This window comes from Protopterus annectens, chromosome 2.part2, assembly GCF_019279795.1.
Source record: "Protopterus annectens isolate FY-2018-M chromosome 2.part2, PAN1.0, whole genome shotgun sequence".
NCBI lineage: Eukaryota > Metazoa > Chordata > Ceratodontiformes > Protopteridae > Protopterus > Protopterus annectens.
The window spans coordinates 678,179,833-678,199,500 of NC_056730.1; the positions used below are offsets into that span (position 1 = coordinate 678,179,833).

Consider the following 19,668-nt stretch of genomic DNA (forward strand, 5'->3'; position numbering starts at 1 on the left):
GTCGCCTAGTTCGCCTATGCCTGAGGCCGGCCATGGTGAAGAGTGAGAGCGATCCCTTGCAGCAACAGCATCAGTTAAGAGGTCTGCGTACCTCTTGAACATACCTTTCAATCTCTTGGTACAAGAAGTCTGGACAGAGCCATAATGAGGGACAAACAACCAAAAATAAGGACAGATTTTAAGTACTGCTCTTATAAACTTAGAAAGTTGCTAGAACAACAGGGTTTCCATTAGCATGTATTATCTAAAGTATATGAAGTCTTAAACTCAAATGTCTGTCATTATTTAGTGACTTCAATCTCCAGTGATTTGCCAGAAAACTACACATTTTATGAGGATGGGACCAAACACACAAGCCAAAAATCTGGACATTCTACAAAAATCTGGACAGTTAAAAGGTATGCTCTGTTCACTCTTAGCTCAAAATATTTGGATAAACCTAAAATAAACATGAGACAAAGGCTTAAAATAAGAAAGTATGTTACTTGATTATTAGTATTTGTGTTAGCGTACATTTTCTGAAACAGAGGTGGGCATGAGAGGCTGAGTGAAAGTGACAGTAAAGATGTTTGCATAACTCTGAATCTTTCAGCTAAAGAAATCTGGATAAAGCCTAAAATAAAGGGGAAACAAATGCTCACAAATAGGAACAGATTTTACTTACTGCTCTTATAAAATTACAAACTTTCTTAAATAAAAGGATTTGTGTTAGTATGAATTTTCTGAAGAAAATAATAGTCTAAAACTCAAATGTATGCTATTATTTAGTAACTTCAATCTCCAATGACTGGCAACAAACCAAATGTTTTAGGAGTAAGGGACCAAAAAATAAAGTAAATACCTCCATATATTTAAGTGTTATATTTTGGGTGCAAAATGCTTCCTCCAATGCCATTAACATATACTACAGCAAGTTTGAAACATTAGGCAGAGGAACTATTTTATATCAAAAATACATATAAAAAATAATATAGTACTTAAAAAAATAAATAAGTGAAACACAGCAACTTTACAGAGACAATCCATTCTCTAAGCGCAATAATGTCCTCCAGGGTGTGTGTTAATGTGTAATTAGAGAATGGGCAAACTATACATCAACACCCTGACTGGAGAACGAACGTTCTCCAGCAGGGTATTGATGTACAAGTAATGCCCACTGACAAACAAGTCCACTCCTTCATGGCAGCATATCAAGCTGCCGTGGAGCTCGGACTGCAAAAAAATCTAACGGCAGCCATGTAAAATGTAAAACAAAAAAAGGAGAGGGACTGTGTGTGTGTGTGTGTGTGTGTGTGTGTGTGTGTGTGTGTGTGTGTGTGAGTGAAAGAGATGGAGAGAGAAAAAATACGAGAGTGATCCTGTGTGAGTGAATGCATGTATGAAAGGAGAAGAGACTGAGAGTGAGAGTGATCTTGTTTAAGTAAGTGTTTATATGAAAGCAGAGGAGACTGTGTGTGTATATATGTATGTGTGTGAAAGCAGAAGAGACTGTGTATGTGTGTGTGGGAGAGAGAATGGACTGTATGTAAAATTGTTGTGGTTTACTTGGTTATTAGTTAAGCACGATATTATTTTTTATATATGTTTGATGTAAAATTCTTCCTCCCAACACCATTAACTTATAGTACAGCAAGTTTGAAACATTAGGCGGAGGAACTATTTTACATTAAGAGTATATAAAAAAATAATATAGTACTTAGAAACAGTAAATAAGCGAGTAAAACACAAACATTTTACAGAGAACCCATTCTCTACAGTGGATATAAAAAAGTTTACGCACCCCTGTTAAAATGCCAGGTTTTGTGATATAAAAAATGAGACCACAATAAATCATTTCAAAATTTTTCACACCTTTAATGTGACCTATAACCTATACAATTCAATTGAAAAACAAACAAATCTGTTAGGGGGAAAATATAAAAAAATAAAAAATGTACAATGAGCTGATTGCATAAGTGTGCACACCCTTAAACTAATACTTTGCTGAAGCACCTTTTGATTTAATTACAACATTGAGTCTTCTTGGGTACACACCTGCCATCAATTAAAGAGACTCTGATTAACCCCAAATAAAGTTCAGCTGTCCTAGTAGGATTTTCCTGACATTTACTCAGTTGCCTGCTACAACAAATGCCATGGATCACAGAGGGCTTACAGAGCATCAAAGGGATCTCATTGTTGAAAGGTATCAGTCAGGAGAAGGGTACAAAAAAATTTCCACAGCATTGAATATAGCATGGAACACAGTGAAGACAGTCGTCAAAAAGTGGAGAAAATATGGGACAACAGTAATGTTGCAAAGAACTGGATATCCCTCTAAAATTGATGAAAAGACAAGATGAGAACTGGTCAGGGAGGCTGCCAAGAGATCTACAGCAACACTGAAGGAGTTACTGGAATTTCTGACAAGTACTGGTTGTGTACTACATGTGACAACAGTCTCCCGTATTCTCCATATGTCAGGCCTATGGGGTAGGGTTCCAAGATGGAAGCCTTTTCTTACACAGAAAAACATCCAGGCTAAAATTTGCAAAACAATACATCAAGTCTCCTAAAAGCATGTAGGAAAATGTGTTATGGTCTGATGAGACCAAGGTTGAACTTTTTGGCCACAATTCCAAAAGGTACGTTTGGTGCAAAAACAACACTTCGTATCACCAAAAGAACACCATCCCCACGGTGAAGCATGGTGGTGGCAGTATCATGCTTTGGGTTTGCTTTTCTTCAGCTGGAACTGGGGCTTTAGTCAAGGTGGAGGGAATTATGAACAGTTCCAAATACCAGTCACTTTTAGCCCAAAACCTTTAGGCGTCTGCTAGAAAGTTGAAGATGAAGAGGAATTTCACCTTTCAACACGACAATGACCCCAAGCATACATCCAAATCAACAAAATAATGGCTTCACCAGCAGAAAATTAAAGTTTGGAATGGCCCAGCCAGAGCCCAAACCTAAATCCAATAGAAAATCTGTAGGCTGACCTGAAGAGGGCTGTGCACAAGAGATGTCCTCGCAATCTGACAGATTTGGAATGCTTTTGCAAGGAAGAGTGGGCAAATATTGCCAAGTCAAGATGTACCATGCTAATAAACTCCTACCGAAGAAGATTGCATGCTGTAGTTAAATCAAAAGGTGTTTCAACAAAGTATTAGTTTAAGGGTGTGCACACTTATGCAACCAGCTTATTGTATGTTTTTTAGTTTTTATATTTTTCCCCTAACAGATTTGTTATTTTTTCAATTGAATTGTACAGGTTATAGGTCACATTAAAGGTGGGAAAAGTTTTGAAATGATTTATTGTGGTCTCATTTTTTATATTATAAAAACCTGGCATTTTAACAGGGGTGTGTAAACTTTTTATATCCACTGTAAGTGCAATAATGCCCTCCAGGGTGTGTGTAAATGTGTAATTAATGCCCTTCCATGGGGTGTAGACACCCTCTGCCTGTGGCATTGGGCCTCATAACACCCCTGAGCAGGTGTTAATTACACATTAATACACATCTTGTCAGGCATTGTTGCTTGTTTAACGGTTGCTCTTCTAGAGGAGTAGAGGCCCTCTGTCATAACACCCTTGGGTGGTCGTTAATTACACATTAACACACTGTCCGGACTTATAGTTTGCTTATTTAATGGTATCAATCTTCTGTGATTTGCCAGAAAAAAGCACACAAATTTTATGAGGAACACAGCACAAATATGAGACAAAAATCTGGACTGTTGAGAGGTATGAAAGGCATATCAACCGCCAAATTAGCATTGAGATTTCAAATGTAAGGAGTCAGGACTTTGTTTCAATTAAAATAGTAATTAGCCAGCCGACAGTCACCATAAATCTGAACCTTGGAGTCTGCATCTTGGGAATCTGTTTCATGTCGCAGCTTGTGATACTTTTTTTTTTTCTTTTTTTAAGACTTCGAATATACATACTCTAGTTGGCACGAAGTTCAGGCCCTGCAGACAACAGCCGGTAAATGTCAGCATGAAGCTAAAGGCATTATTTATTTTGTTTTACAAATTGGTAATATCTCCATTATTCAGTCTTGCAGATCTAGAAGTGGGACGGCGTTTCCCACATGAAAAGAAAACGAAATATTGGTATGAATTATTTGTAGAAAAAAAACTTCAGACAACACAGGTGATACCATCTGCATAAATCTGCGGGGAAACAACCCCTTGATGTAAAGTTAAGGTAGCTAGCTTTTTGCAAGAGGCCGGGAAATGGAAATCCATAAGGTTCTGCTACTTCACGTGCACAAAGTGGAACGTTTTTATGGAAAATTACGCTTTAGGACTAGACTACATTTTTGCAAAAATAAAAGCTCACCGTTGTAGATTTTGGGTTGTTTCTGCTCTTTCTTAAAACAATAAGGTGTTTCAATTACAAAATAATAGTTGTATACAACTGTAACACGAACCTTAGGAATTATTTTTGTCTCTCAGGACATTTGCCTTTTTTCCGATTTTGTTCGCAGGATGCAATTGCCGACTTGAAGAGGTGCCGCTGTTAACCTACCAAATAAGAACTGTAATACTTAGAAGCACACTGGTCCTGAGGCTTACCGAACATTTTGAAAGGTACCTACGGTAATAACTGCAGCACAAGGTATGGTCTAGGACATTCACAATGGATTTAACAAGCTCCAAAACCAGCTACTGCACTTTGCAACCGCACTGAACGTTAAGGCGCGAGGTCCTTGCTGCCACAGTGCTCTGATCCTGCAGAGTAGAGCTCTGATCTCCATGGACCTATTTCAGCCTCATCCTTGTTGCAGCGGTGTCTGGTCAAGTAATTTGCTTAGAATGACACTTAGGCAATAGAGTCTGACAAAAACTGTCAACAGTCCAGATTCTTGCACCCTATTTTTGGTCTGTTCCTCATAATTTTTTTTTTGGTTTTGAGGCAAATCACAGAAATAGTGATACAGGTTTGAGTTTCGGAGTTTATATTATCTTCAGTAAATACATGCTAACATAAAACCAGTTATTCTAGCAACTTTCTAAGTTTATACAAACAATATTTAAAATATGTCCTTTTTTAGCCGTTGCCCCCCTTATTTCAGGTTTTGTCCAGATTGCTTGCACCCAACCCTGGACCATTGGACACAGCTCCTTAATTGCCTGTGCCATGTTAGGCACCGTTATGTATCCCTTCCCTACCTTTCTACTCGCCATCATACCTCTCAGCTATAAATTATGATTTTTGCCCTCATCCATCCATCATCAACACTTTTTCCAATTTTTGCACATGGAGTCGGGGTGTCACGTCAACATGGACAATCATGTACAGCCAAGGTTCACACCACCGGGTGGCTAGCCCTGCTACAGTTGTTCATCCGTAACACACACTCACTCATACCTAGGGCTAATTTAAAGTAATCTTTCTGATTTTCCTCATATGGACAGTCCTGTTTAAGGGTAAATCCACTGCTAAATGACTGAAATAAGGCAGTAGAAAGAAACATAATCACTTACTGTAATGGGTCTAGTATCTAAAGATGATGTAGTCTGAAAGAAAAGTTCTTCCTTAGGGTTAACTGTCACCTGCAATGGTTTCTTAAAAGACAGCCAGTGTTGTTGTTTTTAATGGTCAAACACTGACAGACATATATTTTCAGTGTAAAACATTTTCTTCTTGGATTAGCTGTGCCTTTAAGAGGCTGCCAGCCTCTCTTAATAGTAATGAAGCGGCAAGTTCTATGAATTGGAGCTCCTGTTTATAAGCAACAGGAGGCAGTATTTCATAGACAACTCCGCCTCTACACTCAAAAATATATGGACAAGAAAAAAATGACACAATTTAGCGTTCTGATACAAGATTTATACTTGCCCACAGCTAGTCTCTGGGTTTTGCACTGCTGTGAAAAAAGAGTTGACTGAGCAGTAGTGGTGTGACACTCAGCTAGGGCTGTGGGTTTGTTATATACCTACACCACACTCGCTTAAAACTTTACTCTTCACCTTTGGAAAATTTAATACGATGGAGAAGCAGCCAGTTCATTTGGTATTTTGAACGTAAAATTTTAATTCATTAGTCTGAAGCTGCAGCCAATTAATTATAGCAGCTGGGCACATTGCATCCAAACTGAAGATTAGGACGTGGTTGGTGCTAGTGGTGATCCTTGATCTGTGGGCACAGTGTGGTATCTGGTGCCGGTAATCTTTGGTAAAGCTTTGATAACAAGTGCCCGTAGAAAACGGGAGGAATCGACCCACACACGGAGACTGCATGATTATTCAGTTTATATGACAAGTGTGCTGAATACTGGGAGTGCTGGAAGGACCACATTCCTTGTATTCACTGCAGTGGCACCATCGGTTCAGGACGGATAGTGTAGGGAACACGTCCCCGTTTCCACAGTAAGTGGAAAGTTTGGAGCAGCTGAAATCTCCCTGGAGAGACACAAGCGAATACGAGACGTGGGGTCAACAGAGACCTTGTGAATCAGAGTCGGATCAGCCCAAAGTGGAAACTAAAGGGACAATTTGTTAGTAAATCTGCTAAGTGAAGATAAGTGGCATTGAATGCTGTGGACGCTTATGTGGAAGCTGGGTAACTACCGCACGAAGGACAGGAGACAACAGACTTCGCATCGCTGTTTGGAGCTGAAAGTTTGATTCTTTGGAAGGACTGGTACTCTGCGACTCTGGATCTGCAGAACAGTTTTCTTGCAGGACTGAAGGCTGTGAGCTCTCTTGGACAGACCAAAATGTCACCTCAGTCTCGACTTGGAATTTATTTGCTGCTGCATCTGATGAGTAAGTGCCCTAAACTTTATTTTTACCAAGCTAAGAGGTTATAAGGAAAATTGTTTGAAACCGCTTTACATCTTTTAAGTGCTACAACAACTAATGTAATGCAGATAGCTCTCTGCGAGACTGCAGCAAATACCATGTGCATACTCAGCCTCACTTTATATTACCGATCAATATATTTTTTTCAGTTTTGATAACTAAGGAGCGTCTAATATTTGCTACAGCGACACTTTAAGAGCTCAGGTTTCTTGAGGTTTTCGTGTACTTCCTCCTTTTTATCTTACTCTAAGAAGCACCTTCACGACCCCATTCCACACACCAACTTTATAAAAGCTGAACAGGGTGAAAACCAGTTCTTACAGCCTATTCACAAGCAGCAGTATGCTCAACATAGCGATATCTTAACAAAAACAAGTTGCACTGTTTTACCTAATGTGTTCTTTTGCACGGGTCCTTATATGAATGAAATCAAATTAAAATATAGAACACGCAGGTGCTGCTTGATTTCATGCACGGACTTTTATAAATAGCTTTACATGTTTAGGAAAAAAAACGTTAGTCCTAATTGCAAAAAATGCCTTAACACTTTAGTAGAAGTGCTATAACTGTGATGTTTAAAGGAAACTTGGATACAATGAAGGCAGGAAAGTATATTTGCTGGTCGTTAGCCAAGTAAACACATATGAACATATATAGCCATTATTAAAATGATAAGTTTCCTTTACAAGTATGTATGCATCTTATCAATCCGTGTATGTAAAGTAAGTTATTCGATGCTGTTTGCCCTTATTATTTACCTGTGGAATCTGCTTGGAGAAGGTGCTGTAATATCTCCTATGAATACAAGCCCAAGAAGGGTTGATACCTGTTTTGTAGGTCCCTGCTCTGTAGAAGGATTTAATTATATTTAACTGTCCAGGGATCCTCCTCACAGATGGCTACTAGCAGATTAGCCGGGAACCACATAAGCAGCGCACCATTGTGTAGCATTTGCTGCTGTAATTGTCACTGATTGCCTTGACTGTGAAGACTGCATTTTTTTTCTAAATGGATGATACATGCAGTTGCACCACAGCATTGTACATACCAGTTTAGATCATACTCCATACTCTGAAGATAAATAAGGACTGCTATTTCTAGTTGCATGAAACTCATAAAAAGTGCACTAGAAAGCATAGCATACAAGCTGTTCCATTACAACTAATGTCTTGCAGCACATTCTACTGAAAACAGCAGGCAACCCTTTCTAGCCATAGTAAAGAAACATCTGTATGTTCAGGGTATAGTCTGGCATTATGTGCATTTTGCATCTATGGATAATGGATATAGATTTGTAATTCTAAAAAAAAGAAATCCTGTTTTCATCAATTGAAATCAGGGAATTATCTTCGTGTTTTTAAGTGCAATTTCTAGTCTACTGTGATTTTATAATTTTCTAGTATGCGTGTGTATGTGTGTGTGTGTGTGTGTGTGTGTGTGTGTGTGTGTGTGTGCGAGCACACAGAATTAAAGCAGATTGTGTGCACAAATGCTCAATAAAGTAAACTGATGTATTATAAGCTATAAATATTAGAAGAAATACAGGCTGTGATGAATGAGTGCTCTGGTCTAAAATGTTCACTTTGATGAAAATCCCATGTTTTTGCAATACTCAGTCCAGTTTTTGGTATCCACTGGTATTTTCCTTAGAAAGGCAGAAAATTAGGGACACTGATCAGGATGAAATAAGTATTTTAATCTCAGTAAAGCAGAGTTCTTTTGACCATACTAACAGTCATACCTCTCAGCTGTCCATATTTTCACAGAGTGTACAGATTTTTGCCTTATACTTTTGGTTTGTTCCTCATAAAATTTGTAGCTTTCTACCAAATGACTTTAGGCTGAAGGCAATTAGACTTCATATCCTTCAGAAAATGCATACTAACACAACTCCTATTATTCTGGCAACTTTTCAAGTTTATGACAACAATATTTAAAATATGTTGCTATTTTGAGGCCTTTGTTCTCCCATTATTTTAGTCTTTGCCCTAATTTCTTGCACTAAGAGGTTGAGAGGTATGATAATGCTTATTTGGTGCTTCCCTTACGTCCAGTGGATTATCTTTAAAGTGGCTGTCTGCATGAACTGTACACTGTGATTCTGGCTCCATTGATGATGACGGGCTTTATTTTTACTGTTATAGTCAACTTTTCTTCTCACTGAAGGTATAAGCAGTGGACCCCCCTGGTCAAGATCATTGCATTTTACTGCTGCTCAGAAAATAAGCAATGGAAGTTGGAATGTGAAAAATACAACCTCAGTTGTTGCATACTGACAGTGCTGACTAAAGGAAATGTGTCTTCTACTTATGGGTAACAGTCATCAGTCTTGTAGTTTCTGACCTCTGCTGCTAATGTTACATGTCCTTCTTTCATCTTCATAGCAGGTCATCAGATTCATGTTCACCTTGAACTGCCCACTGATCAGTAACTCACACTGCAGCTATGGTCATTATCCATGCTAACAGCCATTGCCAGAATTGTATTAGAGACCATGATTTTGCATTGGTACATTTAACATACAGCAAAATGTTGTTTTCAAAATTATTTTTCACAGACCTTAAAAGTATGAATTAATGTACTTCAAGCATCTTGATATTAGTTTCTTTTGAATCTTGGTGAACATTATACTGAACATTGTAAATGAAATGAAATATTTTAAGATTGCAGTAGACAATGTACTTTCATTTAAATATTATTGCCTTAGAGCCTACATAGAATTACATGAACTATTGGAATTTGTGTTAAGGTTCATTATAGCAGTAACCTGTCACGATTGAGACTATTATTAGAATGACATTTGTCCACCTCTACATCCACTATGAGCAAGTTCATATGAAAGTTACAACCCGTTCAAAAATATTCCTGATAGAATAAAATAGATTTGAGTCTATTTTAAAGTAATTCACAAAGTCCTAAGAGAAACTGGAGATTCGAAGTGGGATGTCAGAGTTTCCAGATAAATAAAGGTCTGATGGTATGTGTGTCATTGCATGCTAGCTCCAGAGAAAACTCCACAATGCTTATTAAGCCATTATGGATGCAATTTATAGAAGGCACAAAGTTTGAACCTAGTAAGGCAAAACTTGTGGTACAAAACTCTGGATTTCTGATAGATTGTTTACAGGATTACTAATAGTCAGCAAATTTAATGAAACTTGTAAATGTAAGCTTTATTATTTAGAAAGACTTAACTTGCATATGAGGGAAAGAAAGATCAGTGTTTAAAACATTTGTTAAGTATTATGGATGCAATGTCATTTATTTTTTTTCTGTTGATTAGGCATTAGGGAAAATAGCATATTTTAGCCTTAGTATGTCTCCAAGCAAGACTTGATGCTGAGGCATTCTGCAATCTAGAACTTAAGGTCATATGCTGGGTACTGTTGATCAGCCTTAAAGATTAATATTCCACTGTAAAAACTGCATTCACTGAAGGTCACCCTGATCTGGCTTGGCCCTTACCCCAAAGCGCAGTAACCTTAAAGTTGAGTATGTTAAGTCTGGGGGTGTGGGAGGCAAAGCTGCAAGCATGCATGGGGATATGGTTGGTTACAGAGCAATAAATGTATCATTTCAAAAACTAAGTTAATCAGGTTGCTTGCAAAATATTTCCTTTCCAGTAAAGTGTTTTTTTTTTCTTTAATAGTCATGGATCAGTTCCACATGCTATGACACTGGGAGTTGGCATAATGGTTAGAGTGTTTACCTCACAAACACAACATACAATGTTTTATTCTTACCTTTGAATGAGATTGGTTAGGCTTGAAATGGCCCACATGGGCAGCCCAGTACTTAGCTATGAAAAGGCAAAGCTGCAAACAGAGACACCTCTTGTATGTACTGTGACAGAGGCACTATCTATGTGTACTGTGAAAGATGATTACTAAAACATTTTATTACAGCATATTAAGCTATCTGATACTAATATGTAAACTCTACTCAAGGAAGCTAGCAATTGTGGCAACCAATATGCTAGCTATTTGGTCAGCTAGAGCAAGTCAAAACTGATCCATTCTCAGGCATTTCACTAACTTGGACAAAATAAATTATTTCGGTATTGTGGTCCTCCCTGTTGTGGGCTAAATATTGGGCTTGGACAACTTGGTCAACAGCTCAGAGGTTGGATTTCTGGATATAGCATACAAGGCCCAAGGGTGTGCGTGTACAGGGGTGTTAGAAAGCTTGCTGGATTTGGTAAAGACTGAGACTCTCATAGAAGATTTTTTCCATTATTGTAAGGATCAGGCAACTGACCTTTTATAATGATCTTCAGAGAACAACTGGATAATGCACATGGGACACTAGAGTTCCAAACAAGCAAATATGCAGTGTTATGTGGGCCATAGCATGCAATCTTGTTAGTTCTAGGAGAAAACTCCACACTTACCTGCTGACACATCATGAAAACCACTCCCACTCTCCTCTGTCTTTATGTCCCTCCCTCTCTGTGGGATTTGTTTTCCTTGGGAAAGCATATTACTCATCAGTTTTGTTTGCTGTACCCTCATTGCTCACTCAGGATTAGTCAGTGGCATGTCCTGATACAAATTAAGGTACCATTCTGTACTGGCTAGGGAAAGGATGACTGTTATGGAAGAAACATGTACATTAGTGAACAAGGCAGTATTATATATTAGGTCTAAACACAGTACAGCTTAGAAATGTGCTAGTCTTTAACCTTTCACTGACTTCTGAAGTGCATAACACACAACATCAATGCAACCTAATGGACCTGTACTGGACATTGTGTTTACAGACTTAAGTGTGCCTGTCTGTCATCTGAGCATCCAATATTTGTGCCATCCCTAGTATTTTTCAAACGTTATGCATCTGTGGCTGTCACTAAAATATCAGTGAAAGGTCTCATTTTTGTGGCCTGGAACTGACCTCACTTTCCACATGTCCTTCACCAGCCAACTCTTCTGGCTGATTGGGAAGGACATAGGATGTTCAGAGGATCATTACATTTTATGCACCCAAACATTATGTCATTAAATAAATACACTTTATTTATTTATTTTATTTTATTTATTTCAGTTTGATTACTGGGGAAGTTCACTGGGTCAGAACATGCCCATTTTCAGTGGAATTTTATTTTATTTTTTGAGCATTGAAAAAGGCTGCTTTAAGCCGAAACCGGTTTGCTTATTTGTAATGGCTTACTAGCCATTACATTTGGTTTACATACATCTTTAATAAAAGCAAGTTTCAGCAATCCTTTATGTGCTGGTTCGTTATTGTGCATTTTCAGTGGAGGCCCGGGGAGAAAAGCTCCACAAGCAAATACAATACAATTCAATACTGGTTACAAACTGTTAAAGGTAAAAATACAAGTATAAAATCATATAGTTGGAAAATGCATTGCATAAATTTTACATTTAAAAAAACTTAGTAAACAGATAATAGCAAGACAGGTTACAGGTATTTCCATTCTGCACAGTATGATCAACTGAAAAGTGGAAGGATTTAAGGTTTCAGTTGTTATTTTACATTAGAAGGTGGGCAGTTGGCATGGTTATAGTTAAAAAGGTAAATAAAGAAAGCAGTTGTGCTGACAATAGAGATACTGTAATATTTACAGTATTTACATACTTGGAGTTATAAGAGTGAAGTTGTTTATGAGTGAAGTAGCTTACTCAGAGGTTATCAGAAAGAGACTATTTTCCGAGAGTGGACATAATAGTTTGAGGGTAGAGAGGAGCAAGGAGAGTGGATAGTAATAGGGGAATTTTTCCAGGATTTAGGTAGGGTATAAGCAGGAACACTTCTGATTGGATGACAGGTATGTGAAGAGTTGGGTCTTGAAGGTTTCAGAGTAAGGAATGGTCCTAAGTGAAAGAGGGAGAGAGTTCCATTTCTTGGCTAGAGAGAAAGAGAGAAGAAGCTGGCCAGCAAGACGTTTGGGTTTGTGGACAGAGATTAAATTTTGGTGTTCTGATCTCAGAGGTCTGTTAGGGATGTATGGGGGAAGGGAGTTTGTTAAGGCTGGGCTGGGCATTGTTAAGGCACACTTCTGGTGTGCATCCTGTGGCATTCCCCTAAGGGGTTTGGATTTCATAATTAGAGTTAAGCAAGTTATTGTAGATGTAAATAGGCAACATATTTTGGTATGCTTCCAGTACTTGGAAAGTGCTGTACAGCGTAAACATAGGCCTACTGTTGAAGGTTTTGTCAGGAACAGATTAATAGATGGTAGTTTCATACAACTACACCCTTTAATAGCCCCTCCCCCCAAAAAAACTGCTGTTTTCATAATCTTTATGATATTCTCAGAAAATGATCATCTAATACCATTATGTATTTATCCTACCTTGTGTGGAACACTAATGGTGAATGATTTACCAAACCCTGAACTCCAAGACTCTTGTACCCCTGCCCTTATTTATGCCCAGATGCCCTTATTCATGCCCACAAGACAGACAAGGTTCAGGAAGAGAACTAGATTGCCTTACCTGTATTTACTGACCAGGTAATAGGGCAAAGTCTTATATATCTAGGTCTGTGGTCTCTACACTACAGAAGCTATTTTATTTATTTAGTGGGGTAAAACACTGGTCTCCATGTACCTTTTTCAGACTTAGCTTCAGAGTGCTGGCTGGTTAAGTGACTTGCTCAGATTCACACAGTTAAGCAATGCAAGCTGAGAGAATCAAACCCTGGAGCACAGGAAATAGCTTGTTAACAGTGCCTTAATCCTCTGACCAACTGCCAGAGAAGTCACTGAGTTGCAAAAGACAGGTAATGCCTGAATCACAGAGGATGTGCCACATAATGCAGTATCCTTCTCCAGAAGGTGTATCAGTAAAATGAATTTTTCATTCAGGTGTTCCTGTCCTTTTATTATCAAAGTGGTGCAATGTGCCCCTTAACACATACAGCAGCAAGTATCCCTGATGATCATTGGTGATCCTTATCCTAGTTAGAGCTACAAGCAAGCCTAAATGTATGACATGGACAGATGTGCTGAAGGTGGATACACAGACATCGGAACGGGAAGCATTTTACAAGGCTTAATTGTTTATGAGAATAATGTCAGGTCTACAGTAGAAACGACTTACAGTAGTAATAATATCAACCATATTTATTGACAATTACTTAATATATTAATGACATTGTTTTTATTTTATTTACATGTTAGCCAGTCCAATGCACTAAGCCAGATTGTTCTCTTTTATAGTAGCCCATTAGTACTGTCTGGTTAAGTGGCTTTCTTGAAGTCACACAGTAGGCAGATGGGGGATTCAAATCCAGGTCTGGGAGATGACCGCTGATATGCTCATGCCCTTAATCCTCTACACTAAGATGCAAAGCCACACGTTTCCTTAAAATAATGTATTATATTTCAACTACAAACAGGTGACAAACTTCATGTAAATTTTAGAAGCCTTTGTTTGGATGGTAACAGTAACATTAATCCAAATAGCTAAGGAAGTACAGTCTACCTTTAAGAAACATGGCTCCTGTAGTTCAGGATAATCCCTCAGAAGAAGAAAGATAGCAGAAATCACAAATACATATGACAATGCAAATGAAACATAAATATTTCCCTGAACTTCCAAAGAAGCTTTAATAAGCTGTGTTTTCAAAAAGGAGGAAAGCTCACTGTGGGTAGACCAGTTTAAGCCATGCAAATCTTAGGTTTCTTGCCACTTCATAGAAAATGTTTACTTTGCTTTGTTGTTGTTGTTGTTGTGTCTTTCGGCTTTTCCCAGTTAGGGGTCGCCACAGCGGAACTCCGGTCCACTAATGATTGGCAGTAGATTTTTACGTGCCAAGTTGCCTGCCCTGACGCACAACCTTCAACGAAGGTACGCCCATTCACACATGTCTCCACACAGAAGACGCTCTAGCTGAGAATCGAACAGGACAACGTCTTACTGTGAGGCGACAACGCTACCGCAGCACCACCACCGCAGTGCAAAATAAGACATTTTTCTTATTTTTTTAATATGGATTGCACACAATTTGTCTCCCTTACATTAAGTAATAATATTGCAGGTCAATGTAATTCACTGCCTCACAGCAAGAGGTTCTCCAATTTGATTCTCAGCTAGGGTGCCTTCTATGTGGAGTCTGCATGTCCTCCCTGTGGACACATGAGTTTCCTAAAGGTGATCCAGTTTCCTCCCACATCCCAAAGACATGCTACAGGTGGATTGGACTCTTGAAATTAGCCCTAGGTGTGAGGGTGTGCATGTGTGTGCCTTCTGTGGAAGGTTGGGTGCCGGGTTGACAACTCAACACTGTAAAACTCCACTGCCAGTTGTTCTGCAGACTGTTGTTCTGCTGTGGTGACCCTAATGGGAAAAGCTGAAAGGAGAAGAAGATTGCAGGTCAGTGTATGCTACTTTATAGCTGTTTGACACATATGCTACAAATGTTAAGTGGATTGTCTTTTATATTTGCCTTAGCTGTGGGATAGTTGATAAACTTTAGTGCTCATTTTACCAGCTTCATATACTGCTTCTAGGGTTACATGATTTATTTGGCTGCACACACCTTCATTGTCATTACAGTATCATTAGGATTATTTATCTGCAGTCTTACTTTGCTAAGCTAAATAAAGCAGACTTCCCTCTTTCTGAATTATTTTAAATGGCTGTCATGGTACAGGCATATGTACTGTAATGCCACCTCCAGCAAGCTTAGGTGACTCTTCCGCAGCTGTGTTTCAGAGGGATACTTAATTGTATCCTTATCACCTAGCTAACCTGCTGTTCTACACAGGTATTAGTTCTGATACAAATGACCAATAGTATGAACTCCGACACTAGCTAGTCTGACAGTGTCACCACTGTCAGGAGAACACTGCAGACAGGGATCTTTCTTTCATACCCTATCTGAAAGTCGTTTCCCTTTCTATTCTATGGCTAAATAAAACCTCATAATAAGTTACAAAACACAAAAGTGTGTAGTAAGTTAAAAAAAATAACACTCTTCTGACATCACCACCAGGAAAGACAATGTTTCTTGTTGTCAACATTTCCTGTATTTTATTTTCCAAAGCATCCAACAACTATCTAGCTGTGTTGTCCATGACCTTGAATCCTGAGACTGAATGGTAGAGGTTAGTCAGTTGGAGGTTGGAATAAGAGTTTGCTTTGAGGACATTGCAATATATCACTACATTTTAAGGATTTGTAATTATGTATGGGGAAAAAAGATACGTTGCATAAATACTTATATTCTGGGATGGGTATCTTAATGTGGTCTTTCTCCTTGTTCTAATTTTTGAATGGTGGCATGAACACACTTTTTTCTTATATTGACTTTTGATATCACATACTTGAGCTGTGTAAAACTGCTTTATTCTAAAACTCTTCTTCAAATGTGCATTTTCATACCTGAAGTATTTTTTTAAGTCAGCATACAAATATAATTGTTTATGCTTGCATTTCATGAATTTGATCTGCTGTGTGGCACATGAATAGTTATATTGTTTTCATGTGTTGAGGGTTTTGTAGCTGCTGTGAGCAGAGTACCTCTTTTATTTGATGCTGCAGCATGAAGCCGAATAAGAGTCCTAAGGCAAAGAATGCAGAATTATTACACTTCCAGATGGATATATTATATTCATTTTGTTATAATGAATGGCAGTAGCTATGCTCTGTCAATACAGAGATACATAATGGGTTTGTTCTATAAACTGCTTCATGGATTTTAAAGCTGTTTTAGGCAAACTTGTTTCTGTCAGAGTTTATGACTGTGGTATTAATGTCAAATATGTTTTCACATTTAAATTTGAATTACATTTTTCGTCATAAAACATATACGTTTTCTTATATTTCATCAGAAGCATCACACAAAGTGAAGCTGCATTTGTTTTTACATAAAACTAACAAAAACATGGCCAGATTCTCTTTTCTATGTAATTCAAAATCTTTGCCATCTAATTTAAACTGCTGTGTAGAAGACTCTAAAGTATTCCATATTGCCTAACGGGGGCAACAATGAGGAACTAAAACTGTAACTCAAGTCGTTTTTTCAGTGGCATAGTACAAGGCATGCACCTCACCAGATTAGATGAATTTTACATTGCAGTTATTTACTTGCATAAACAGATACCTGATTAGTTGTGACAAACAACTCAGCATTATTTAAAGGTGTTAATTATACCTTGAATATATACACTATCAGTCAGTGGCATACTATGAAAAATGAGCCTTCTGTTTATGACAAAAGATAATGCATAGGTAGATGTGGGGGGGTGGGAGGGGGGTGTGCAGGCATGCATGTGTGTGTGTGTGTGTGTGTGTGTGTGTGTGTGTGTGTGTGTGTGTGTGTGTGTCGTGTTTTTTGTTCAGTTAAGCAGATATGTCATTCAAAGTTTAACAGTGTGTAAAGAACCTTAAGAAATAGGAAGCAGTGTTTTAATCCTGTAATTATTCTATTTATCTAATGTGCTGGAATTGATCACACATGAGTATTGTATGCACTATTTTTAAATACTATTATGACAGAATTACCCCTCCGTCACCACTGCTGCAGAAAATCAAGTGAGTCATACACAGAAGATAAACTGCTACAATTTCCGCATGGGATGTGTCTTTCTGATCTTGTTATGAATTGTTCTCCTAGGGACTCTTCGAGTACCATTTTTGTTGGTGTCATTAAATCAGCTTCCATATCAGTCTGAACCCATAAAATTCATATTCAACATCTTTCATTTTGCCACAAAAGAAAGTTTAGAATAATCTAACATTAAAATGTAACCATAAAGTTGCCATCTAACAAGGAAGCAAATAACAGAGATGGAATTCTCCAAACCTGCATTAGGTAGGACATTGCCTAAATGTCATACAGTCTGTGAATTAACATATTAGGAATCATAAAATTAGCAGTGCCGTGTTACAAGTATATGAATTAAACATGTGTATGCGCGCGCGCACACACACACACACACACACACACACACACACACACACACACACACACACACATACACACACACACACACACACACACACACACACACACACACACACACACACACACACACACACACAGGTTGATAGATAACATAGGTTGATAGATGTCATATAGATAGCAAGATAGATGAACAGATAGAAAGGAGTGCTTACTTCCTTATATTCACCTACCCTGTCATATTATCTGTAGCTTTACAAAATGTAAATTTGCTATTCTCTTATTCCCCTAAAATATAAACAGGAAATGGTGTCTGTAGGGTTTGTGTACTTTAAGAGAAAGCAGTAATTTTAGGAACTTAAGAATGACCATGGATCTTACATTAAAAACAAAGTATAGAGGTGGCACTTTCCACACATTAAATAAACAAAATAAGCACTTAACACAGGGTGATACCTATTACGTTGGAAAGAGAAGTGTGAAGATAAAACAGTCACAGTCTTCTCTTCAGGTGATAATTCTTTATTAACCACTAATACCTGCAAACCAGTAATGCAAATGCAGTTGTCAGCATTATTTCTATGATTGTTGCTTTTGTGAATGGAATTGCATGAATCAATTACTTTATGCTTAGAACTAATATATCATGCAGTACTCTTTTTTTAATGGGGCAGCCCAGTCATATGGCTTGGGGGGGGGGTGCTTTTGCTGATAATTCTGTTTCCATCCTGCTAACTGAATAGGTGTTGAAGGCTGTCAGTGTCATTTGCAGACATCACAATGGCCTTTAATTTTTTTTTATAAAAAAAAAGAAAAACACAGTGTTAAACATACTTTTTCATAGCTGTAGATTCAAATTTAATTGGTTCTCTAATGCAGATTATTTTACTGTGTGCATTAAAGTTTTCAAATTCAGTCAGCAACTTTCATACTTTCTGCTGTCACTCTAAAACAATGTACTATAAATGCTTTCTTGTCAAAATAATAGTGGTAGTTCTCTGTAAATATTTGCAAATAATCTGTTAAGCGCTATGAATGAAATATCTTAGGAGAGTTATAAGTTTTGATGATATACAACAGTCTAAAATTTTGAACTGTTGCACCTTTTAGAAGCCTTAATCTCTCAAGTAAGATGAGTTCTTTCTCAGTCTGCTAAATAAACATCTAGAATATGGAATCCTTATTGCCAGCTGCATTATAATCTTGTCCATATTCCAAACCTAACTGACAGCAACTTCTAACAGTAAACATACTGAAAAAACAAACAAACAAACATTCTTGTAACCTTTTGTACATTGCTAAAAGCAGTAGTCACTGAAATTAGATTCTATTTATACAGAAAAGTTGAATGGAAATGAAAAATCTGTAGTGTGAATCTTTCCGGTGAGCAGTCTCCCATTCACATGTTATGATGAATGCAGCGTCTCTGCTGTTTTTTTGCAACTGTTAAGACTTATGATGTGATCGTAACTTGCTTTGGTTTAGGTAAATGAAGGAAAGAGTTTTAAAATCAGTTTTAACAAGATATATTTATTTATTTACTTACTTACTTACTTACTGCATTTGTTTATGTCCACTGGGCCTAGATGAGCCCATTTTCAGTGGATGCCTGGGGAGAAAAGCTCCTCATACAAATTACAAGTGATACACATATAATAGAAATACAGAAATACAACTACAATTACATAAAGAGCTATAAAGCAATGCAGTAACAATCATGGACATTGGTTTAAAATAAATATGGGGTGCAATTACATATCAGAGTTAACAGGTATTAAGCAGTAAGCAGCTTGAATATGAGTGGAATGGTTCATAGCAGAGCTGGCAGGTGAAGCAGTAAGCAGCTTCGGTAGGAGTGAAAAGTTCAGGTTGTATATTGACAGGTAAAGCAGCAAGCAGCTTGGGTAAAGAGTAGAAAGTTCAGGTTGTATATGTACATAAATTAAGCCATTATGTTATATATGTATTTAGCAAGAAGTAAGGACTATATGCAAAGGGTAAGTTGGG

The 19,668-nt window shown here is 37.8% G+C and overlaps 1 protein-coding gene across 1 annotated transcript in view; it reads left to right on the forward strand.

The window, feature by feature from the left end:
* Window positions 1-6,567: 6,567 nt before the first annotated feature.
* GFRA4 (GDNF family receptor alpha 4) overlaps window positions 6,568-19,668 on the forward strand; it is a 1,199,889-nt gene continuing 1,186,788 nt past the window's right edge. The window contains exon 1 of the mRNA XM_044064083.1: window positions 6,568-6,756. Within this exon, the coding sequence (XP_043920018.1) occupies window positions 6,708-6,756 (49 nt within the window). The 5' untranslated portion in view covers window positions 6,568-6,707. The remainder of the gene's footprint in view (window positions 6,757-19,668) is intronic.